This window comes from Mixophyes fleayi, chromosome 2, assembly GCF_038048845.1.
Source record: "Mixophyes fleayi isolate aMixFle1 chromosome 2, aMixFle1.hap1, whole genome shotgun sequence".
In the NCBI taxonomy this organism is placed as follows: domain Eukaryota; kingdom Metazoa; phylum Chordata; class Amphibia; order Anura; family Limnodynastidae; genus Mixophyes; species Mixophyes fleayi.
This window is the reverse complement of record NC_134403.1, coordinates 305,099,422-305,125,937: the sequence shown is the minus strand read 5'-3', so window position 1 is coordinate 305,125,937 and position 26,516 is coordinate 305,099,422. Positions and strand designations below refer to the sequence as shown.

At 41.4% G+C, this 26,516-nt stretch overlaps 1 protein-coding gene across 7 annotated transcripts in view; it reads left to right on the top strand.

The window, feature by feature from the left end:
* Positions 1–26,516, top strand: part of LOC142139148 (granulocyte-macrophage colony-stimulating factor receptor subunit alpha-like) — a 108,420-nt gene that overhangs the window by 33,152 nt on the left and 48,752 nt on the right. For all 7 annotated transcript variants that reach the window (XM_075196506.1, XM_075196508.1, XM_075196505.1 and 4 more), the window contains 2 exons: positions 3,966–4,114; positions 15,761–15,908. In XM_075196506.1, coding sequence (XP_075052607.1) covers positions 3,966–4,114; positions 15,761–15,908 — 297 coding nt within the window. The remainder of the gene's footprint in view (positions 1–3,965; positions 4,115–15,760; positions 15,909–26,516) is intronic.

Genomic DNA, 26,516 nt, shown 5'->3' with positions numbered 1-26,516 from the left:
TGCACAATTAGGGAGGACACCCCAAAAACACTGAGGAGTGCTAAAATTTATTGAGTAGATACTGCTGACAGATATGACTTTTGACAGCCAGAAATATTAATGCACAATTAGAGAGGACACCCCAAAAACACTGAGGAGTGCTAACATTTATTGAGTAGATACTGCTGACAGATATGACTTTTGACAGCCAGAAATATTAATGCACAATTAGGGAGGACACCCCAAAAACACTGAGGAGTGCTAAAATTTATTGAGTAGATACTGCTGACAGATATGACTTTTGACAGCCAGAAATATTAATGCACAATTAGAGAGGACACCCCAAAAACACTGAGGAGTGCTTAAAATTATTGAGTAGATACTGCTGACAGATATGACTTTTGACAGCCAGAAATATTAATGCACAATTAGAGAGGACACCCCAAAAACACTGAGGAGTGCTTAAAATTATTGAGTAGATACTGCTGACAGATATGACTTTTGACAGCCAGAAATATTAATGCACAATTAGAGAGGACACCCCAAAAACACTGAGGAGTGCTAACATTTATTGAGTAGATACTGCTGACAGATATGACTTTTGACAGCCAGAAATATTAATGCACAATTATGGGGGACAACCCAAAAGCGCTGGGGAGTGCCAAATATGAAGAAAAAATAATAAACCTCTATCCTCCTCTCTGCACTAGCGATTTTGGTTAGAGCAATTGCAAGAACAATATTGTATTCTTTCTCTGTCCCTGCTCTAATTAGCCTATGACTACACCCTGCTCTCTCCCTCTGTCAAATGGCGATGGATTGCTGTGGAGGCGTGTATTTATAAAGTTGAAGTATCGCGAGAACCGAGTCCCGAGATCCGACGACGTCACAATGACGTTCGGCCTCGATTTGGATTCGGAATTGGCGGGAGAGTACCGAGCTGCTCAGCTCGGTACTCGGATACCCAAAGTTCGGGTGGGTTCGGTTCTCGGAGAACCGGACCCGCCCATCTCTAATATGTATTCCATCTGGTGTGCATTTTTTTTTTTACTTTTGGGCATAGCTGCAATTTATTAATATACTGCACTATTAGGGGGGGCCCTCTCTGCAAATTATTTATCTACAGACTCTACACTTGTTGACAACCTCTAAAACAATGAGGAAGTAACTGTATTTGTTTTACCATGTGGGAACTTGTGTCTATTTAGTACAGTTTCTTTGTTTACTGGCACCTTTTCACTGTATTTTGGAACAGCACCTTATTTTACACTATATTTTAGTCTTTTAGCAGACACTTATGAAGAGGTGGGAAGGATTATCTACTCACATTATTCTACAGTACTCCATATTAAAATGAATATTAACACTCGTAGATCAAAAAAGCGTTTGTAACAATTTAAAACAAATCTAAAAAATATACATAGGCAACATAATACACAAGCACCAGACTTTTATCATATATTATCTATGCATGTAGCAAACTATAAAATAAAAACAAAATGGCTGTAAAGATTAAGTAATTTACAAAAAAATTAAAAAAATAAATGATGTGTTCATACTTACCAGATCTGGACTATACATCTTCAGGATGGTTAAATAATAATATTATACTTCTATAAAATAATAGAATAACATTTCCCTCTTATTCAGTTGAAAAATGTGGTACTATACCAAATGAGTCTACAGATGATTGATGATGATTTTGCATTGCAAAGGAATTCCCTTAAGAAAACCCCCAGAAAGGAATGGAAACTTCTAATTAATATGTTACCTCAATCCCATCCTAAATTCTGGATTATCCCTTGCTGAGTTGACACAGGGGCTTGTGTCAGTCTAATATGTGTGAGGCCACAGGGAGCTTGTGTCAATGTAGTGTGTGTGAGGGCAGCAGGGGGCTTGTGGCAGTCTAATGTGTGTGAGGGCAGCAGGGTCTTGTTGCAGTATAATGTGTGAGGGCACAGGGGGCTTGTGGAAATGTAATGTGTGAGGTAGATAGTGGCTAATTAATGGGTGTTATTTTGTTTGTGGGGTGATGGTGGGGAAATTTAATTTAATAGTGGGGTTGGTGCAGACTTATCAATGTAGGGTGGGATGATTAATTTAATGTTGGGGTGGTTTGGGTGCTATTAATTAAATGTGTGGCAGAGTTTTGGAAAAAGGATTGCTATTTCTTAAAATTGAATGCAAGTTATTTAATGTATGGTAGGAAATTGGTTTATTTAATAAATGTGATTATTATTAATTTAATGTTGGGGTGGTTTGGGGGCAATAAGTCTTTTTATTAACGATGAATAAAATTATTTTACAGTCGGGCTGGTTACAGGAAAGGGGCACTAATAATAAAACATAAATTGTTTTGATTTAATGTCAGACTGCATAGAAGCAGGGAGGCCTACTGTGTTCACTCATTGCTGGTATTTCTATATTTCATGTACCTATTCTATTTCCAAACAGCTAACCAACATTCAGGATCCAGACAAGCACAACTGAGCTTAGGACCCAAGCAGCAGCAACAAGTATTGAAAGCGGGAAGAACAGGTGGGAGAGAGCAGGACAGTCTGCCAGCTGTCCTGATTCTGGTGGGGCAGTCCTCGGGACTGACCCACTCAGTCAGAACTTTGTTCCGACTACAGGGACAGTTGGGAGGTATGTTCAACTTCACACTGCTCTACTCATGAAGGGGGTGCTGCCTGCACCTAACAGTAGTGCACACAGTATTGTCTGTGTATTAGTCTAAAATTATAGCCATAGTACACTTTAGGGGCCCCCCTGTCCAAAGTGCCCGGGCCCCCCCCCAGAGCCTTAATCCAGCTCTGCATGGAAGGAATCTGAACCACGCAACCAGCACTCTGAGGCAGAGATGCTAACCATTGTGTCAACAGGCTGCTTAGAGATCTTCTCTGCACAGAATGACGTTTTGTATTTTCATTGGAAGCTTCTCATAAATTAAAAATGGTCCTGGTAACAGAGAGTGAGTGTGTGTGTGTGTGTGTGTGTGTGTGTGTGTGTGTGTGTGTGTGTGTGTGTGTGTGTGTGTGTGTGTGTGCGCTTCCATTTAAGGAGTTCACTAAATATGAATACAACTCTGAAGAAAGAGTTCAATTGTACTAAATATAAACCATATGAACACCTTAATTAATTGATTTTGCAATTAATATTAACCCCTTCACCACTGAGGCTTTTCTCACCCCTGTGCTGAGCCTAATTTGCCATTTTTTTGGGTTAGTCACATCCCAGCATCAAAATCAGTTATCTACTTATGCAGTAACAACACAAATTGTATACCTTTTTTGTAATTTATTTTTAGAGGATTTTCAGTTTTCATAAAATACCATTCGGTTGTACCCCAAATGGGCAAAAAAAAGTTTTGTTTGTTTTATTATTGAAATTGCAAGAAAGTGAACAAAACTCATTTTTTTAAAGCTTTTAGTACCCCTGTGCTAAGCCTGTTTTGACACTTTTTTGAATGGTCTCATTCCAAAATAAACATCAGTAATCTATTTATACAGTACACACACACAAATTATACCTTGTTTTCAGAAGACTTTGAATTTTTACAAAATACCATTAGTTTGCTTATACCCCCTGACATGTGGGGGCACATTATTTCCTCTCACCTAGTTTTTTGGTGCCAGGATGGGAGGGATCGGGTCATTTAATGTTTTCTGTAGAGTAGTTGTGTTATTGTCTGGTGAAAACATGTTATCACTGAACAATAGCTACTAAGGGGCCACATTGTTTAAAATAGGAGAGTACTTACGTTTATTAAAGCCAGGATGTCGGAGGGACTCACCATCCTAGCTCAACTCTAAATTGGAATGTAAACTAAAGCTACCCAGTATTTATGTGTTGCATGCAAAATCAGGCAGTATTTTCCCTGCATGCAAAAATAAATAGTTTTTTTCAATTGCATAATATTTTTATATTGTATAATATTTAATTGACATTAAACTTTAATTGTTTCTAACATGTTTTCTTTTTTTTAGATGCATCCTTTGCTCCATTACCTACAAATCTGAAAGTAGCTATGTATCCTGGACTCCTCAATGTGACATGGGACTGTAACATAACAAAGTCTATGGAGAACTACACATATAACCTTCTGCTTCAGAGAAAACTTGAGGAACCCTTGAATGTAAGTATTAACATTTTGAATATTTTAAATATTTCATTTAAAGTCATGTAAAATAACTAAATTCAAGGGGAGCAGCTGAAGATGTGACCACCACACAGAATGCATATATAACAGAAAGCGACTGAGGAGACAGATTAGAAATATATACAGTGTAGTTTACAAACCTGAAAACCCTCTAGTAAAAATGCTGTTTGGTTGTGGGGTAAGCAACAGGTATAGATTAAAGGATCAAGATAGCACCAACCTTGGACAAACAAAATTTTGATCTTCTGATGGGAGGGACATGGTGATGCTCAATGGGTTTGGTGCATTCTGAGCATTGTATTGTATTCATATGTAAAAACAATTATTACTTTTTGTTTAAATGACACAGGTCATGTATGGGGTGTTTCAAGGTTAGCAGGAAGCTGTAGGACCTATATAAAATCCCCACAAAATGTTTGATCCTCACACATCCTTGTAGGTTATGCACAATTTATAAAGGACATCCCATTCATAGGCACAATGTACTAGGATTTTTCCAATGTAAAATAGTGATACTTAAGGCAGTGCCAATGTCCAGAGCCGGATTTACACCTCATGGGGCACTAGGCAAGATATCGGTTTGCCCCCCCCCCCCTTCACACACACAGTGGCCCCTCACACACACACATAATACACGCACACAGTGGCCCCTCACACACACACATAATACACGCACACAGTGGCCCCTCACACACACACATAATACACGCACACAGTGGCCCCTCACACACACACACATAATACACGCACACAGTGGCCCCTCACACACATAATACACACACACACACACACACACACACACACACAGTGGCCCTTCACACACACAATACACACACACACACAGTGGCCCCTCACACACACACATTATACACGCACACAGTGGCCCCTCACACACACACATAATACACACACACAGTGACCCCTCACATACACATAATACACACACACTAGCAATATATTACACCCCCCTAACTTACCTTTTTGCATCCACCAGCTGTGCACTCTTCCCTCTCTTCACACATGGGGCGGCACCTGTCATGTGGTGCATGTCCCATGTGACACAGAGCAAGCCACAAAGAGGAGGGAGGTAGGAGACTAGCCACCACACTAGCTCCTCTCCCCTCTCGCGGCACCCGACCCCCCCCTCCCACACACACACACGAGTCACGCCCCTTCAGCCCCCTCCCTTCTGGGCCCCCTGAGAGCCACTAGGCCCTAGGCAGGTGCCTAGGTTGCCTAGCGGTAAATCCGGACCTGTCAATGTCCCATCACTTTTATGAACTATTTTAGACGTAAATGGGGTTCTACCATGCAACATTTTAGGAGAGGAATGCAGAAGTCAAGAACGTTGTGCTCCTAACGTGATGAAGGCAGAAATATGAAGTGACTATTTCCACCATGTACATTTCCATTTCTACCTGAAATCCTTTAGAATTAAACACAGAACAATATTACTGGGACAAACTAAGAATTTGGGCATAATGTACCTGTCCTTGAACTCTGTCTAAGATAGTGTAAACATGTTTGTCATCCATTACATGCATCCAGCTGACAGCACCTCTTTTTGGGTATGCACTGAATATGCAGTTAATATATAGATACTCCTAATGACAAGTATGTGCAAGTTTGTTTGAATGACTTCAGGCACTCTTTATTGAAACATGCTCATACTTTTCTCTGTTGTCTGTGCAACAGGCTGATCTAGTGTTTGTTGTGAATTAGCACGATTCTGTCTGATCGTCTGATACACAGCTTGTTGTACGTTTCTTAATCATCTCTGCCTGTTAAACCTTTTTTTTATTTTGACTTTATTTCCTCTCTCACCACTCCCTTGTACTGGCCCTTGATGAACATTGGGGTTTCCATGCTCCTCAGATCTAGTCAGTACCGATCGCAAGCACAGTAGATCCACATACATGACAATTCAGTATAGCTGGTGTGCATCTATGTATGTGCTAGCTGGACAAACAGGCACATTTGCACATAATGAAATGCTCGGTAGGGACACTGATATTTTCAATGGCGCATATACAATTAATGTATGCGACATAAAATGCTAGAAAGCTGTTAAAACTTTGGGCCCGATTCATTAAGGATCTTAACTTGAGAGTCTTCTTATTTTTCCTGGACAAAACCATGTTACAATGGAAGGGGTGCAAATTAGTATTCTGTTTTGCACATAAATTAAATACTGACTGTTTTTTCATGTAGCACACAAATATCAACTATAAATTTCAGTGTACAAATAAGCTATCAAGTATTTGTGTGCTACATGAAAAAGCAGTCCTTATTTAACTTATGTTTCTAACATAAATGGCCAACTGATGAGGTCAGCCCAAGTTGCCAAACAGTTCGGTTCAGCCAGAGTTGCCACACAGCCTTATCTGGTCCAAGGGTCCTCACAGTGCTGTCCGTTCCGAGGCTCCTCACAACGTTGTCTGGTCTGAGGCTTCTCACAGTGCTGTCCAGTCTGAGTGGGTGTGCTTAGTCCGGGCTTGCTGTCAAGTGTGCCCAACTTGCCGGCCCAGTCGGGGACTCCTGCTCTGCCGTCCCAGTCGGGGACTCCTGCTCTGCCGTCCCAGTCGGGGACTTTCCAGAGACTGCTGCCCAAATTTGGGACTCTCCAGAGACCGCTGCCTAAGTTGAGGACTCTCCAGAGTCTGCTATTGTGCCAGAGCGCCCAGAGCCTGCTATTTAGCCAGAACGCCCCAAAGCCTCTTCTGAGCCATCAACTCCTCCTCCACTCTTCTTTGACGGAGACATCAGACAATTTATTACGGTACTTCACCTTTGCATAAAACAGTTTCAAGAATCTCCAGATTACTTTGCTGACCAATTTAACCAAGTGGGTTCATTAATCATGAGTTTTAGAGGGGAGCCACAGACTTGGGCCTTCTTCCTTCTTAATTCCGATGATCCCATTATCCATAACACTACAGATTTTGTTAATGTAATCAAATCATCTGTTCACAATTCCTCTGTTCCAATTCACACCTCGGCTTCAACCTCTGTATCAGTTCCCGAGTTAATTCATAAATCATCTGTGCACGTGACCTCAATCCGTCTTTTTATGTCTGCAAAGAGTAAAATTAACCAGAAGGGAAAAGTTCTTCTGGGTCAGTCACAACTGACACCAACTATGGTTGCCGGCTTCATGGGCGTATCATCATCTGGTCATAAAATAAAATGTCCAGTTCCGACTTTAGGTTGGGACCCGGACTCTGAAACCGAATTTGATGTTCCTTGTCCATTCTTCTTGTGATTTCGAAGAATTGGGTCTTGTCTGCACTACATTGGAGAAGAGCTTGATGTTTTTTTCTAGAAGATCCCAGAAGAAAAAAAAACAGAAGAAGAAAAGAGCCTGAATGGAACCTTTATGGAAGCATCTGGAATCTGCTCCTTTAATAGGGGGGGGAGTAATGTTATTACTCTGTGTTGGTCTCTGCCATTTTCCTGTTCCTGGATGCAGTACCTCCATGTCACCAAAGGTGCTGCACACCTGTGTCACTCATTACTTATACCAGCTTCGACCAGGTTCCTGTGCTGGTCATTAATGTATGTTTGTCCCTGGACTACCTGCTTTGTTGTTTTGCCGTTTCTGAGGAAATCCTTGTTTTACCCAGCTCCTGCTACTCACCTGTACTTTATCTCCTGGAAACCTACCTGATATCAGTCTTATGCCTGAATACACTGCAAACTTATAGTTGCTGAGAACTCCTGGCTATTGCTGTAATCTGGCTTCAGCAAAGTTACCTTTTGTATTTTCATAATCATTTACCTGTTATTTTGCTACACCTGAAAGTCCGTTGATTTATCAAACCTGAACTGGTCTTTGTTTTCTTGCTTTACCTGGACTGTGATTTTCGCTGCAATAAACAATTTAATGTTTGTATCATATTTCTGGTTCTGTGGTTGTAATTACAAGGAATTCCTTTTTGCACAAAATCAGAACAGTGTGGTGCGTCCACAGCACCTCAAGTGCGGCAAGTAGGTGTCTGGACAAATGACATTGAGAGATGAAATGCAGGGTTGACTCCACTGAGGCAGGAGAGGGGCACGCCTTTTGTGATATGTTGTAGAGTTTGCTGTAAAATTGCTAGAACTTGGTACAACCTGAATGTGATTTTGATCCGGAGCACATTACTCTGGGATAATTTTGATCGCAGCCCGGACCCCAGCAACCTGTCTGCCTTGTCATTTTTTTCAAAGAAGGTTTGGTTTAGACACTTGAGTGAGTTTTCAACTTTAGCAGAGAGCAAAAGGTTTAACTCTCCTTTTGCTGCTACAAGTTTGGTGTAGTCCTCTGGAAAACCCGAAGCTTTGTGGATCGTGGCCAAGCTAGCTACCCACCTGGAGGCCTCAAGCTACTTCTGAATCCTCATTGTATTTAGCATACAAAGCTGCCCTAATTAGACTGCCACATAATAATTTCGGAATTCATTGTCAGTTTGTGATTTTAAGTGATGAATAAGTAAGTTCTATCAGTTAGGCGCCAGGTAAACTGTCGCTGTCCAGTCTGAGGGCCCACAACATCCACCGTAGCCAGGCCATCATCTGACCAGGTACTGGGAAACATATCAATATCAAGGAGATGTTGATCCAGATCAGCACACAGGTGTGCACGTTGTGGATTGGGGAATAGAAGGTAAGTTATTAGTGATGGGTTTTTTAACTCTCCATGCATCAAACAGGAGGTGCTTGGAGAGAAGAGACCCCAAAGCCTTGGAGTTGGTAGCTATAATCTGGAGAGATGCTTGAGGGGAAGGTTTGGATCTGTCCAGATGGTTCTCTATGGTGACATTGAAATCTCCCACCAAGACTACCCTACCTCTATTGTGCAAAGATAAAAGGTTACCTATAGAGCGGAAAAAATTAGCTTGGTTTGGGTTGGGAGCATAAACTTTGAGGAAAGTGTAGGGAATGTTATTAAGGTCACCTGTTAGAAGTAAATAACTCCGCTCTAGGTCCCTAATCTCCCTGAAAGGTGTGAATGTGTGATGTTTGGCAAAGAGGATTGCGACACCCTTCTATTTGCAAATGGGATCACAACTGTGATAAGAGCTAGGATAGTATCTGGATTTGAGTTCGGGATGGCGGTAATCAGAAAAGTGAGTCTCCTGTAAGCACACTATATTGCCTCTCATTTGAAGAAGAGAGTGAAATAAACTGGTTCTCTTCAAAGGGCAATTCAGTCCCTTCACCATGAGCATAAAAAATTTAATGGCAATGGAAGTTAGGTTGGACTGCTATGGAAAGATGGAGTAAATAGAGGGATTCCAGGTCGCCGGGAGCCCAGGGGGATGGCCTCAGTAGTAGGAGTAGAAGTGGACGGGGGGTGGGGAAGGTAATGGGATGGGGGACAAGGCTCATGAACAAAAGTACCCTGGGGATTTGCACGCTGGAGAAGGGTGGCTAGAAAGCCAAAGTTGTCTAGAGCTGGCCATAACGGTCAGAGTGGGGTATTGTGACACTGGCATCAGCCAGGTAGAGAAAATTTATCTGTGAAAATCAGGGATACATAGTGCATGGTAGGACCAGAACGGCACGTACATAAACATATGTATGATGGAACATTAGTGCTGCATGTAGCAATAACATAAACAACATTACCAATCTGAATCTAACTTAATGTGTGGTGTAAAGTGAAAACAAGAGAACATAAGTAAACATATGACTTATCCATAGTTGAGTCTATACAGGCAACCAGTGGGATAAGTCTATGTAAATCTGGAGCACAGGTGGAGGATTGATGTAGACAGTTGAGATCCGTGAAGTCCAAGAGACCTGCAAAAAGCAGAGAAAAACAGACACAGAGCAAGGACTTTTCCAAGTTTGAAACGGAAAATGTCAAGTAGTTCTCCATATGACCTAGGAGGAGCGGATATGTCCAGAGCAACTTAAACTGATGAACAACCATTCAAGGTATAACAAGAGTTCCAAATGGGGTAAATTAGTCCAGTCAAGATTAACTGGTAACATTTCAGGTGATAAGAAGGTTTTTGATTTGGATGAGGCAGGGTGCCAGGTTAGCTTTGGTGCCCTCTGGGGCTGAGGTGCAGCGCTTTGTCCAGAGGAGGAGACTGACAGTAATGGTGTGAGTATCTGAAGATTTTTTTTCTGGAGCAGTGACCGCCATCATCATCAAGGGTTTTTGCTTGTTATATCCTGCTGTCTCTTTGAAATTGAAGGGAGAAGGGAAAGCCCCACCTGTATTTAACATTGTTATCATGTAAGGTTTGAGTCACATCTCTCATCACTCTCTCCGTTTAAGTAATGTGGAGGGTGCCAGATCCTGGAAGATGAGTACTTTGGCCCTGTCTATTCATATGTCCGGGTGCATTCTTGCCTCTTTAAGTATTGTTTTTTTCGTCTTACAGTAGTGTAGGCGGAGGATGTCATCCCTCGGAGTGTTGATATCCAGAAACTGGGTATAGAGTGCCCGGTGAGCTCTCCAGTAGTAGCAAGTCATTGGATATTGAGGGAGGCAGCAAAAAGAAGTAGCATAAAAGGTAGTCCTCAAGTTGAGGACCTTCAACTTATACGGATTCAAAGATTGTTGCTTCTGCCACTATTTTCAGCATCCTCCTGTTTGTCAACAAGAGACAGGAGACGGTTACGTTTGTCGATAAAATCTTTTTCCGAAAAATGTTGACATTGAATGATCTTCCCATGTGTTCTCTAAAGCAAATATACACTGTTGCTTATGTCAGGAACTTCAGAGGTAAGAGTGGTCATGGCTTTAGCGACCCTATCCTTGATGGTTTGTTTGTTATATTTAATTTCAGAAAAGAGGGAAGCAATGTCCGCTTTGGTGGATTGTGCAGAACGTCATCCACCATATAATCCATCTCAGAGTCAGAGAAGGGGAGGATGTCTGTCTGGACAGGGTGGGTTGGCTCACAGTAACATATTTGACAAAAACAAAGTGGAATTATCGGCGCTTCTCTTAATGCAAGAACTCCTGCTGCTGAAAAAATATATGTATACAATTCTTAAAATAGTGATCAGCGCACGGTGAACTGAAGCATACAATAAGGCACTAGATGCACGTGGAGATGTTTATAACTCTTTTCAGATAATATGGCAAAAATTTGATCTTACCCTGCTCTTGTGGATTAAAAATATACCGAAGGGGCAATTTAGAAGAGTCCGAAGAAATTGCTCCAATTTACCTGATTACACTAAACAAGGAGATAATATGATGGAAAAGTTTATAGAAAGGAATTACAATAAAAATATTATACAAGAAGCCTTTCAAAATATGAAGGAAGTGGATAGAGACACACTAACGACATATAAAGGAGAAAACGAAAAAGAAGAACTGAAGAAATTCGATACTGTGTTCATTACAAAGTTTAGTAGTCATTTCCAGGTAATAAAAAACATAATAGAAAAACATTGGCATATTCTCTTACATGATGAAATCTTGAGCCAAATTATCCCAAAAAAAACAATTTTTATATACAAAAAAGCAGATAATTTGAGAAATATGCTTACGAGAAGCTATTTACCAATTGAAAAAGAGAAAACCATTAAAAACACAGCAGGTTTTTTCTATTGTAACAATTGTTCTTGCTGTAAAAATTGCAAAATTAATTCAACTACCCCCATGTTAACGTATAGTTCGGCAACTACTAAAGAGATATATTCCATTAAAGAAAATATTAGCTGCAATTCTGAAGGAACTATATACCTATTGGAGTGCCCATGTGGCCTCCAATATGTGGGGAGGACAAAAAGAAAACAAAAAATTTGTATTATGGAACAGATAAGAAATATTAAAAAGGGGATTACTACACACACTGTTCCCCAAAATTTTTCAACTTATTATAACAAAGACCCTGGAGGATTAAAGTTCAAAGGCATTAAATTGGTGCCAAAAAATTGGAGAGGAGGAAATTATATTGCAACAATGTCCAAAATAGAAACAGAATTTATATATAAATTAAAAACTCTAATCCCTTTAGGTCTAAATCTAGAATTTGATTTATGGCCATTTCTGATTTAGAATATAGTATTATATACTTGTGTCCTATCAAGACATAATTTTATTATATGCAGAGTATATCTGTATATATTTTATTGATATTCCAGCGTATCGATGAATTTTATATTGTGTGTCAAAACACTATTTTATCAATAAAGTTGGTCGAAATTTCGACTATAAAAGGCAATTTGTTACAACCAGGATTATCCTTGAGAAAGTCCCTATGGACGAAACGCGTCGGCTAACTTACATTTTTACATCATTATGCACGATTGCAACTTTGCATCCTTGTTTGCACTATCCGGGCATCCGTTTAAACAGGAAGTGATAGAAGGAACTGTGCGGTTCACCTGCGTTCCACTGCAGACGGCACGAGCTGTACTCACAGCCGAACACCATCCGGAACTACTTGTGTTTTTCTCTTCACATCGTGCCTCAGATTGGGAAATCAACACTCCGTGGTCACAGTGGAGAGGATACCTCAAGTGAATACAGGGAAAGAGCAGGGTAAGATCAAATTGGAAAATTACTGACCCTCTATTTTTGCCATATTATCTGAAAAGAGCTATAAACATCTCCACGTGCATCTAGTGCCATATTGTATGCTTCAGTTCACCGTGCGCTGATCCCTATTTTAAGAATAATATTTGACGAAAGTCTGATAGCTAGATAGCTAGATTTCTTGTTCTTGGACATTCTTGTATGGTGAGGTGAGAGAGTGAGAATGGAAAAGACAAAAACGATATATACAGGTAATGTTACAATACAAAATAGTCCACACACATGGGAGAAGAAAATTTCACATTATATTCAGGTGGTCAACTGAAAGTGACTGGAGTGGCTCCATAGAGCCAATGAGATAAGGGTATATGTCTTGGTTATTTACACACACACCCGAAAGCTGTAGAGTACACTGACTACAAGTATATTATTTTGTGAATTTTGGAAACACAATTTGTGGCAAGATCTCCCTCTGCTGGTAGTACAGTAGAGCATTGGGACTCCTGCTTAGCCGGTATCAGAGATTTTAATGAGACCCATTTATAAAACAATGAAATTGGAATCATCAGGTATAATGGTTTATAAGTACTGTAAGCTGAAATCAGAGCAGGTGCTCCCTCTGCTGGTGACACAACAGAGCACAGGGGGCCTGGGTTATTACTGTCGTATAACCACAGTTTAAGTATAGATGGTGAGTTTGACAGTTTTCTGTTGATTTTTGCAGTGGGATATGTAGGTTGCAGGGGAGGGCCCCCTTTAGATGGTAGTAGTATAGGAGTTTAGGCAGGGAAAGTACCCAGAGACTTGTATTGAAAATTCAAAATATCTCACCCAATGCTGGCATGTGCTGAGAATGACTGTACACTCTTCAGAAGAGACACCTCCATGAAGAGACACTTCTTTCATGGAGCAGTTGTGTATGGTGCATTCAGTACAGGAACAGGTGTTAGCAAGCACAGCTGCTAAAGAAGCATCCAGCAGGTAAGGCTCAGATCCTCCCGACAGGAATAAGCAGTGAAAAGGTTGCAGGGTGTCAGGGCAGCAGGGCGGCACACTCAGATGATGGTGCAGGTGTCAGAGAGGTGTAGAATTCAGGGCCAGTAACACAGTACAGGTAGGAGAAAGAATGACCACATTGGAGCCGGCTCCAATGCCTCAGCAGGTTCCTTGTGATCAGGGAGATTCACAAATCTGCACCATTTTTGCACCAGGTGGGTGGAAAGATGGAGGGCTGGTCTGCCTCACTGTACATGCCTGGGGATCCGTGGCACACTGGTCTATTGGAGCTGCATCATCAGTCAGTGACGATGCAGCTTCAGTAGATTAGTGTGCCTCGGATCAGTGGGGTTTAGAGTGCGTGCTCGATGGCTGTATGGTTTAAGTTTCAGTGGCAGTAAAGCGGAGCAGGCTTCCAATACTTGGGTATAGATGTCCCAGATAAAAAAGAAACACCACACAGGCTGCTCTAATGATGTAGGAGCAGAGTGAAGGGGATCAATGGGAAAAATATCACTGATAGTGAGGGATAAGAGGAATTCCTCACACGGAGCACTGGTTAGGTATGCCTGATATCAATGCTTGTAAGACTACTGCCCCAAACGAGTGTGATATCATCTTAACCAGGTTGTCGCTTGTTTCTCATATAACAACATGTGAAGATGGCAGGGGCAAATACCATGGGACATTGGGAAGACTATTCCTACACCTTTCCCTATGCAGACTTGACAGATGAGGAAGTGTTAGCCTGAGAGGGCACTGGCACAGCGAGTATCATGAGCCGCACAACCAGCTCCAACTCTGGATTCCATCCCAGTGGCCTGCTCTGGACCATTCCCTCTGGTTTGCTGCTCGGAGGACACCTTAGGGTTCTATGAGGATTCACACTACCCATATAAGAACACCCACAAGTGGTTTGGGAGGGGAACTAAGGGTTACCCATCGTCAAACAATACTGGAGCCCCCACATTTTCCTGCCACTATGTAGTCACTTGAGTGTTTGTGGGAGGCGGGATTGAACCTTGGGGAGAAAGAAGTGGATGGGGAGCCCCAAAGTTTTCCTGACCCTGGATAGTTTTTACTTGAGTATGTGGGGGTGGAGAGCGTAATGTACAGTAATAGAGGACTGGACAAGGATCCTCAGTTACGGCCAGAAACTCAGTCAGAGGGCCAATCACAGAATATACCAGGAGACAGGCACTCAGAAACCCCATCAGATTGCTACAGGGGGCTAAATTTACCATGGCATGTATTATACATAATAGTTGTGAAGTCGGGTTTTCCAGATTCATGTTTTTTAAGTACTTTACAGCTCAATTATTAAAAACAACTGCAAAACACTAAATATACAACTGTTATCTTATGAAAATTATTTTATTTTATTATTTAATCCACACATGTACTTGACACTAATTGTGACAGTTCATTGCCCCCCGAGTCTTTCCTGACCGTCCGCGCTGTTGTGGCGGCTCATGCATCCATCCAGAAGCTTCTGTATCTCTCTGCCCTTGGCTGTTTGACAGACAGCCGGGGCGAGCAATTGCATTGCAATCACCTGATTGCACTCACCATTGCTGACTGGAGGTGTGCCCCTTCTTCTCCTCTGATTGGCCCTCTTTTGTTTAAAAGGCAGAGAAGACTTCTCCTCCCAGCTGATTATAGCATTCCTGTCCTCCTATTGCTGTATCTGCTCTCTGTCTGTGTTTTGCTAATTTGACCACCTGTTATCTGACCCCTTGGCTTTGTTACCTGGACTACTCTTGCTTGCTGCCTGCCCCCAATCTCCTGGCCTGTATTGACACTTCTAGTTTGCTACTGATCTACGACCTCTTGCTTGGCTTCAGTTACTCCCTGAACTCTTCCTCAGAGTGGTATCCCATCCTCCTACTCCTCGCTAACCCTTTTCTTCGGTGTAAGCTTTTACTACTTCTGAGTATAAGTCCTAGAGGCATCCAAGTACCTGTGAAAGCAACCATATCCACAGGAAAGGCAGCTGCTGTAGGTGAAGACGTCTGCTACTGTTTTAAAAACTTATGCAGGAATCGGAGGGAAGCCCTAACAGACAATCATATTGTGTTAATGGAACTGTAATAATATGTATTTCAAAAAATTAAATTTGTATTTTGCATGTTTTACAGATGTCTACATGTTTCTTTCAACATGAAGTTTCCCTACATATGCAATTTGTACTACACAATGGAGTGTTTATAAATATTTCCACTGAAAAATTGAGTAACAAAGAAAAAGTGAAAAATAATTGGACAGAAATAATATTGATTCCTGAAGGTAAATTGTTTTCAAATAGGACTGTCAGAAATATAAACTCACCAACCTATGCATTGTGATGTTATATTACAGAAAATAAGGGTGTATATAGAGTATGTGAGTTCTTGGCTGGTTGTCATATGCAAATAACTTGTGATTTGAACCATACATTCCATTTATTTTATCCCTCGCCACCACCACTTCACTAAAAACCTTTATTTCCCACCAACACATTCAGTCAGAATATACCACTGTATCATAAACTGATATTTTCCTTACATCATGTCTGTCTGTATAACATCTTACTTTCCGTTATTAAATTCTATAACATATTTTCCTTCCATGTATGTCAGGGAATGTGGGATACTACTCTGTCTGCTCCTTACAAAGGAGGGTAAGCAGAGATACAGTGAGGGGAGGAGCAGAGTGGAAAGGTACAGGAAGAGCATGAGGGAATCCAGCAGGATTAGAGAGGAAGAAGTACAGATCAGCCCCCTACCCTGAATGGCTGTGTTCCCCGTATGTCAGCCTAGGTTTCATGATCTACACGAGGGGTTGGCAACCTTTTTCTATCAGTGTGGCAGCTAAAATCTAGTCAAGCCCAAGTGTGGCAGTTGTGTGTGTTACACGTGCCCAAATTCTTAGCATATGTTAAGATAATGTTTTTTTAGCCAAATACTACCCACTTCACGTCGACTTGCCACCCATGGGTGCCTTACTATGCCTGGGAAGCCTACCCAGTATCTTCAAAGGTTCAAATAGTCACTCAGGCAAATACAGTTAGAAAAGTAAAACAATATATTTATTGTAATAAAAACAGTCACTAGAATATTACATACAACCAGTAAATAAATACCAGACAAGTTTACCACATCACCTGTCCCTTACCCTACTATTCCACTGGTAGAGAACAGCAACTCAAAAACCATCCACCCTGCAGCTTTCAGCCATCAATTCTCAGAACGAAAAACCTCCTCCCCTCGAATGGTTCCTTATATCTAGGGTCAAATTTCCACAGTATTTTCCCCTCCCTGGGCAAACCCCTGGTCTCTCCTTCTTAAACATTGGTGAGTGGTGGTCTAGGGGGTTGGAGGGGGATTGGAGATGAGCTGTTATTTCAGAGTGGCTCCCCCAGACAGAATGTCTTAGGCAGTCCTGTGGAGGACAATGGGTACTAATTGACCTTCCCCACCTCCAAATATCATATAACAGTTAATCCCTGCTGAAATTAACCCCTTACATTACTTTGTGATGTGACAGGGTACCCAGCTATTCCATACTATCTGTAGAGAAAGGAGGGGGGAGAATGAATGTATCTACAGCTCCCTCAACTGTATCCTGGAACCTGATAGCCATAACTCACTTGGTAACACTTTAAGAACAATGAATAATAGCTTCACTGCAATATCAACAAGATACAATATACATATTTTCAATGAGCTACAATGTCCCCTTATCCACATGTAATTAGACACTGCAGTTTTACTCTGGTGAGCTGGGGAACAAAACCAGGGCTATAAAAAGTACACCTTATAAAGCTAAACATTTTGTGAGAAATGAGGGACAGGCTGGTTAAGGTGTTATCAAACTCGTTTCATCACAGTATGCCTCTTACACGAACACCCAATACACAGTATGCCACTTATATGTGTCCCCAATAGATAGTATGCCACTTACATGTGCCCCCTATAGATAGTATGCCACTTACATGTGCCCCCTATAGATAGTATGCCACTTACATGTGCCCTCTATAGATAGTATGCCACTTACATGTGCCCCCTATAGATAGTATGCCACTTACATGTGCCCCCTATAGATAGTATTCCACTTACATGTGCCTCCTATAGATAGTATGCCACTTACGTATGCCACTTACATGTGCCCCCTATAGATAGTATGCCACTTCCATAGTAAAATGAAAAATGTAAGACATATAGCGCTCACAGTTTAGAGGTTTTTCCTCCTAGGGCAGGGGGACCCAATTTTTTTTTTTGCAGGCCCTATTCCCCTAGTGAATACAGGCCCATGCTGAACAGGCCATTGATGGTTGACATTATGACAAGGTGATCCCATGCTGTTGGTTTTCCTTTTACAGTATCATCAACTCCACCAGTCTGTTAGGATAAACTCCAACTCCAGACAGAAGAGGAGTCAAACCGTATTGACAAGGTCTTCCCCTATAGCAGTCACTGTTACCACAGAGTGCTATATGTTCTCCAGAACTAGGATCCCCCAAGACTTAACTTAAAGTAGTAGTGAACTATTTATACATTGGCTTTGCATCGGTATATTGGAGATTAGTGTGATAGATCGTAGGAGTGCAAAAATCGGACTAGAATGGAAAAAGTACTGGGAGATGAAATAACTGACTTGACTTGAACACAGTGGGCCCGATTCATTGAGAAAAGTAAAGCAAAAAAAAGAGTAACTTTTCACCTTGGCAAAACCATGTTGCATTGGAGGGGGGAGCCAAATTTAAAATATGGGGACAGATTTATAGTTGGGCAAGGTCATGTTCTAGATCAAATTTAAATTTCAGTGTAAAAATAAAGCTTTGAATTATTTGTGCGCTACATGAAAAAACTGGCAGTATTTAACTTATGTGAAAAATAATAAACTAATATGCATCGCTTGCATTGTAACATGGTTTTGCCCAGGAGAAAACATACTCATTTTTTTGCCTTACTTTCCTTAGTGAAGCACCCAATCTGCTACCAACTCTGCATCTTTTCTATATTTGTAGTGTTTACTTACGAACAGAGAAGTATATAAATGACTGATTATTATTATTGCTTATAACTTCAATATCGTGTCCTCTCTTCCATTATTTAGTCTTAAAGCAATCTATTTAATTGAATTTTATGTGTATAGTATTACATCAACTAAATTTCATTAATTCTGATTCTATCTATTCTAAATTCATATGTAATAGGAAGCCGCACTGCATTTATACTATGTATTAAACCATAGTTTATTGCCGACAGATGTTAAATATTATTTTAGCCACTTCATTTTATCAGTCAGTTTACAATCATGAACAAATACTTACGTTGAATTTTTTGTGTGTATTCGAACATATATATATATATATATATATATATATATATATGTATATATATTGTGAGAAAAGTACACCATTCGCAGGAATCGGACACAGGTATGCTGATCCATTTAGCTGTTTATTAGCAGTTGTTAGGATGGAAAAACAGCTCCAATGCTGGTACAGCAATCATATCCAGTAACAGTGCACGAAAATCCCCACCACCTACATCTGGCTAGACATTACTTTCCTGTCTACTCGCAGGCCACTTACTGGCATCGGTGGTGCCACCCACACATACAGACAGTGTCTTTATCCTCCACCCCAAGCACTACAAACCAAGCACACCCATGTGGAACACGTGTGTGTGTGTGTGTGTGTGTGTGTGTGTGTGTGTGTGTGTGTGTGTGTGCTAGAAGAGGATCCTAGGGAAAACTTAACCCTGTCAGCAGTCTGCTGCTGCAGACTGTGTTCCTACCTGTTCCCTTACAGGGTACTGTGACAAATATCCCTCTTTGCCACATACCCCTCCCCTTAGCATCACCAACCTTGATGCTGCCACTGCGAAGAGCACGTCCCAGCTCTGGGGACAGATCGTCCTTCATGAGAACTTTGTCACCTGGTTGAGAGTTCCAACTACAGCTGACTTCTCGTAGTTTCTTTTTCTATTGTGCTGGACTTTATATTGCGCCAAGGTATAGCCTTGGGATACCTGCTGGCATAGTCCACTATGACCCATACATACTGATGGCCGCGGGCCGACTTCTCTAATGGGCCTACCGAAATCCATACCAATATGCTTGAATGGGGTCTGCACCACAGGGATGGGAACTAGCGGGGCCCGATAGTCTGGCTTCGGACATGTTCTCTGACATACTGGTCACGTCCGGCAAAACCTTTTTATTGCCACGTACACTCCTGGCCAATAGAACCTGAGCAATATCAGCTCCCGTGTTTTATCTTCCCCCAAGTGTCCCCCACACAGATGTGTATGTGCAGCTTTGAGAACAAGTGATGTATGGATTTGTGGTACTAACTATTGCGGTACTAACAATTTGTGGTACTAACAGTTGCTAATGTACAGTTCAACCCTGTACATTAGCAACTCTATACAACAGATCATTCTCTACCACATAATAGGCAATACCCTCTGCAGGCTTGTTAGCCTTCTCTACCCCATTAATCTCAACCACATTCTTATAGACATTAGCTAAGGCAACATCTCCAAGTTGGTCTCAGCCAAAGTCTCTTAGTGGAAACAAGTTAGACAGTCCTGCCCAGTCTGAGTCCTCATCGGGCGGCGTAGACCCTCCACCGGAGGTCTCGCCAGCGAACGATGCCAGGGTCTGCTTTTGCATTGGTACTGAAGCAGCTGTCCTTTGTATAGACTCCCACATCTTAGGAGGTGTATTTTCCTCAATTGTCTGGTTCAGGTTCCGTAGTAGATCCTGGCGCTTTCCATTTTCTGTTCCCTCAAGCTCCTCCATCAAGGCTGGACTTTCGGCCGGTGCTTCAATTGCCGACGTGTCCGGCTGGATTCGTTCCTGGAGGATCTGCTTGAACAGTGGGAAGTCTCTGCCCAGGATTAAAGGGTATGGCAGTTTTGGGGCAACTCCCGCTACCATTGTACAGCAGCTCGGATAGCTTGGTTGTGTGTGCGCTAGTGAACAATCCATATGCTCCACTAACATTGGGCACTGAGCCCTGAAATGTCCAGGCTCTTTGCACTTGAAGCAGATTGGACTTAATGCAGGTTTGGCTGCCTTTTTATCTAGCAATCTTTCCTCACCAGCATCCGGTCCACTGTTCCATATGCCAGTCTTTGACCGAGGCACAAACTTTGGAGTGGGCAACGGAGGTTTGGGCATATGCTGCAAGGCACTGTATCTCTCCACTACAACAGCCAATTCCCCATATGACTGAGGATCCGCCTGTTGCGCCCACCTTTGGAGCCCTTGGTCCATACCCCGAATACAGTGGTCAATGGCCAGAATTTCGATCATTCTGTCCGCAGTGTTCTTTTCTGGATGCATCCACTTCTTTAGTGTTCTACCAAGTTCAGCAAGCTGAGCCTCTCTATCCAGTCTCCTCTGAGCAATCTCCTCACGGAGAAGTCGGGTATTTTCCTCCTGCACTGCTGCCATATACACTAAGGTTCTTAAAATGCCTTCCATTTTCACAGGAGTTTGTGCTGGGAAATGAAACCTAGCTTCTCTCAGCATTCAGGTAACAATAAAAGTTTCTGGGCCACACCCAATTCACAACTGAGTGACCCACAAGGTGTGGTACTACAATTACCAGAAAATAAATTTGTTTTTGCTTGTTTTTAAACCCCTTTTTTTTCAGCTGGCATATGCTGTGAAACCTTCACTTGTAAATAGCAAACACACCCACTTTTTTTTTTCCTTGGACCACACCCAAGTCACAGTCTGAACCCTTAACAAGTGTAGCACTACAATGACCAGCAGTGTTTTAACTTCTGCTTTCTTTTGCAACAAAACAACTGCTAATCAGTTCCCAATGCAAAGGTTTGTCTCTTCACAGCAACACATTGGAAACAAAGCATTACAACAGTTTGGTGGATTACAGTGGTCTTTAACAAACTCCACTCACTACCCTTGCGTCTAGAGGCTGGGAGGACGGCTGTGTCTTAGCTGTCCTACAGATCCCACGATGACACCACTTGTGAGAAAGTACACCATTCACAGGAATCGGACACAGGTACGCTGTTTAGCTGTTTGTTAGCAGTTGTCAGGATGGTAAAACAGCTCCAATGCTGGTACAGCAATCATATCCAGTAACAGTGCACTAAAATCCCCACCACCTACATCTGGCTAGACATTACTTACCTGTCTATTCGCAGGCCACTTACTGGCATCGGTGGTGCCACCCACACGCACTACAAACAAATCCCAGCGGAACACCTGTGTGTGTGCTAAGAGAGAGACCTAGCTAAAACTTAACCCTGTCTGCAGCCGGCTGCTGCAGACTAACTGTTTTCCTACCTGTTTCCTTACAGGGTACTGTGGCAAATATACCTCTTTGCCCCAATATATATATATATATATCAAAATGATAAGTTTTGGAAGGATGGCGCCTTCAGTGGTAAAGACAGATAATTGTGTATATATAGTCAGTAAGCTCAGAGAGACCAGAGAACATAAAGTCCCGAGAAAAGTAGTAATGCAGGTGGATATCAGCATATAGCAGCACATATCAGCAAATCAGATGAGACACTGTGCAGATTAATAGTATAGTAGTGTGCGTACCAGAAATAAGTAAAATAACAGCTTATCTGTATATAGTGTCGAAGTCGTATAATTGGATGAACGAAAGTATATTGGTTTAATATTGTTTTGCCGTGTAATTGCGATCTGTACGCCACGTAATACGTGGCGTGGTGCGATCGCACAGTAAAATACGCACGCACACACTCGCATTACAACATTTAGTTATCTATATAATTCGTATTCATATTGGTACCGTTACACTGTAATTTATGAGCAGATAATATTTGGTTTATTAGTAGTATATATATATATACATATATATATATAATGATTATACGTACGCTTCAGTGATATACATGGTTTAGGTTGTGGGAAAGGTGGCATGTCTGGTATCATACTGAAACCCTATTCATCAGCAGCTGTCCGGTGCAGTCGGCGAAGAGATCGCACATTGCATACTTTAGTTATTGATATTAGGGAATAATCCTTTGTATGATGCTGGCTATGAAAGAAGCAGACCCCCTGGAGAGACGACCCCCACCTTTGGATTCCTTAGATTGAATCAACCTATGACCTGTTTGCCCTGGACCCACCCAACGTCTAGACCTATAGAAACAATCTACGTCATCTCTATTGTTCAAGTGTAACACTGTACTGTATATAATTATAGCTGCACACCCCCTGGCTCTCAGTCAACTCTGACACAGTATTCTAACAGATATACTGTCCACCGAGTCCCGTGGATGCGCAGCGAGCGCATGCGATAGCATTGGTATGTACTTATCTTTTGGTATTGGCTGTACTGTACTTTATCATAATATAATAATGTATTGAATTGTTGACTATTTACATCTGCTAAAATAAATTACTTTGTGCTTTGGAAACACTTACAATTGATTGGGCAATGCTTATTTTAAAACAATCAAATTACTTTAATAATTTGGGGGCTCGTGAGTTTAGGAGTTACGTTATCGGCAGGTATGCAACGCTCACGGTATTCGGTTCCTCAACAAAGGGTGGATTGGCGGACGCATCGCATAACAGGAAAGAACGCAATGTGTTTAAGACCTGTGGTTCACTGTGTGTTGCGAAACCGAATGTCCGTTGTTGCATAGACTGAAGGTACGCTAATTTGAATCTAGGGACAAGAAAGAAAAATGTTTCTTTTTATTGTCGTTTTACGTTTTAAAGTGTATTGCATTGCTGAGCGTATGTGTATTTCCTTCTGTGCGTACGCGAACTTCCGGTAGATTTGCCACGTGGTTGAACAATCGTTTTGATAGTTATTATATGCATAGTATAATTACTTGTGAAAGCCTCTGAGACATTATTACTATTGTTGGGAACTTTTAATTTTCTGCGCAGAAAAGGTGTATAGTGTGTGATTTTGTAACGTAGATACACTGTTTATTATTCATTGTGCTCAGTTGCTGTCTGACGAGGCGGATTGCCCAACTGAAGGACGGTATACAGGGCAGGTATACCGAATGCGAAAACGTGGTTTTCGCAAAGTGCTACCAAAAGATCGCAAGGTTTGCTAATATTTAGTATTGGTAGGTTGTGCGATCTAACCGCATGACAACCATCAGTGCGAATTGGTGAAGCAGCTAGGAGGAATTATGTTGGAAAGGCTGGTTGATTGTATCGACTTTGTTCTCCCAGTTATAATAAACTCAACAGATTTTTGTGGTTTAGCCAGGGCATCGAGGAGCTGATAGCCCTTGGGTCCCACAGTGATAGTTTCTGTGTTAGGGGTCCTTGTCTAAGACAAGAGGAAGCTAGTGTACGCGGCTTGTAGCAAATACGTCCACGGCCAGTAAGAGATCTCTAGCGGTGATTGTAGCAATTGTTGAAATCAGTATATCTGTGTTCCGCATAGAAGGTTGTGGTAGCCGGGCTATCTAAGAAACTGTTCAACATGGGTGCTAAGCATACGCTAGAGATGGCCAATGTACTGCCTAAAGAAGGCCTTAGGGATTCAGCAAGGTTTCGTATGTGTAATAAATATGGTGCATACGCAACGGCTTATTGCAACACAGGGGTCGAGATGACCAAAGAGTGTGTTAGGCCTTTCCCAACAATAGGGAGTTTTAATGCAGAGGTACAAAATAACGTAAAAGATAAAGTACGGTTGATTAAGTCAACGAAAGTGAGAAATGCACATAATCATTGTTTAAAATTTTGGCAAATGGAAGGTAACACGTGACAGAGCAGCGAATGCACAGCGGAAGTGAGTGTAGCGAAAAACGCGTGTTCAGCAGAAGTAAGCGTACCGGAAACAAGCATTCCGGAAGTGTGCATTGCTAAGCGTGGCGAACTGAGCGCAAACACGCCCCCGACAAATTCGGTCGGGGCGGGAAGTACAGCCAATACCAAAAATGTAAAAACTGAAACTAGTAACTTGTATGTTGTTTTAAGTAATGTTAAAAGTAATGTTTCAGGACAAAGAAGAGGGACGGTCCCATCAGCAGGGGCAGCGGCTGAAAGTGGTGAGAATAAAGTAAAGGTTAACACAGGGGGAGACATCCATTGTACTGCAGCAGCAATTTCAGCAACTAGTTCAGAACATAGTCATTTGGTAGACATACATCCTGTCTGCACTACAACAGCTCCCAATGGGAAAGCGGACAGAGATGGTGATGTTCCCTTAAAACATGTAGCAAAGCATGATACATGTACTAGGTCTGAAACATTTTCAATTTTGTCTGATTTCCCTGATCCTAGGAAAGATTTGACCAAATGTCAGCAGTTTATTAGATATTATGGTAATATGTATGAGCCAACTAATAATGATTGCCAAGTATTATTGAAGACCTGTCTTCCTCTCAATACTGATATACAAAAGTTCATTAAGGATTGAATGTTGGAGGAGGATGAATCCTTGACCGAGGATGATAATCAGGACAATATTTGAAAAAATAATCACACGGTTGGCCATATATTTTCCAGTGATAGTGGACTGGAGTAAAGTTTTTACTATTAGGCAAGAGGATAGTGATAATGCAACAGACTATTTTTGCAGGGCTCTGATAGAGATGGCCAAATATACTGGGGTATCAGACATAAAAGATAATGTATATTACAGAGAGGTTGCTGTTAAAGTTCTAATGGATGGCCTCAGGGAAAACTTGAAAAGAAGGGTGCAAACTTCATTACCATACTGGAGAGGAAGTACTGTAAATGTTCTCAGGGAGTCAGCTATAGGACATGATAAAAATAAACAGAAAGAGACACTAAGTGATAGGGTAATGATGGTAAGTATCCCAGCATTAGAGGGACTGCACACACGACCACCAGCATACAACCCACATAACAGGAAACCCAGAATAGTGAGATGTTACAATTGCAGAGAAGAAGGACGCATTAGGAGAGATTGTAAAAAGGAAAGAGACAATACACATAGGGGGTGGGTCACGTAGATATCATCCAAGAAGGAATTCACATAGACTAGAAAACTCACACCTGCCCGCGCATGTTATAGCAGCAAATGCTGTGCGTGAAAGCAATAATCAACTCTAGAGTTCAGGTCAGACCTGTAATCCTACAACTAGACAAAGTAAAAGTTAATCTGTGGTAAGTATTAATGTGCAAAATGTAGAAAGAAACTTATTTTAAAAGGTAATCGTTGTTGTTTTTGCTTGTTTTGTTTTATGTTGTCAAATGTTTGCTTTCCTAATCGCTAGCCGATGGTAAAGAATGGAAATGTTTGTTCTGTTTGCTGTTTTAAGATAACAATCTTGTTTTTCTTCTCACAGATAAGGTTACACAGAAGATATATAGACTTAGTGTTTAAAAGGGGTGAGATAGAGAAATAGAAGAATTACTCTTGAAAGACTAATTAACAATAGACAAATGGAACACTCTTTGTTTTAGGCTGCAGTGTCTCATGATAATTTGTTTGGCTGAGAATCATTATCCAACATTGAAGTATATACATACTTTGCTCCAAAATATCGCTTATGTATCTCAGATGAGTCATCAACAGTTAATTTTTACATTTCTCTATTATAAGTTAGGAAAGTCCGTTGAAAAGGTATGTAGTCAATGAGATACCGAGTTCTTAATGAACAAATGACGGACGACACTGGATTGCACGGTTAAGACCCCCTAGTCATTCTTGGGAGGGATCATAGTTAAATGAATACAGCCATTTCCCCATAGAGTCAGAGTCCAATCCAGCTGTCATTTTGTTGTAAAAATCTCCCTTTCTGCATGTATGTTTGTATTCAAATCTTTGTATTCCCATCATTTATTGCTTTCTTATTTCTCATTCTTTACACAAACGCTAGTCTCTCTCTCTCTCTCTCTCTGCTCTGGTAGAGATTAATTCAGACACAGTCTCAACAATGGGGCTAAGAC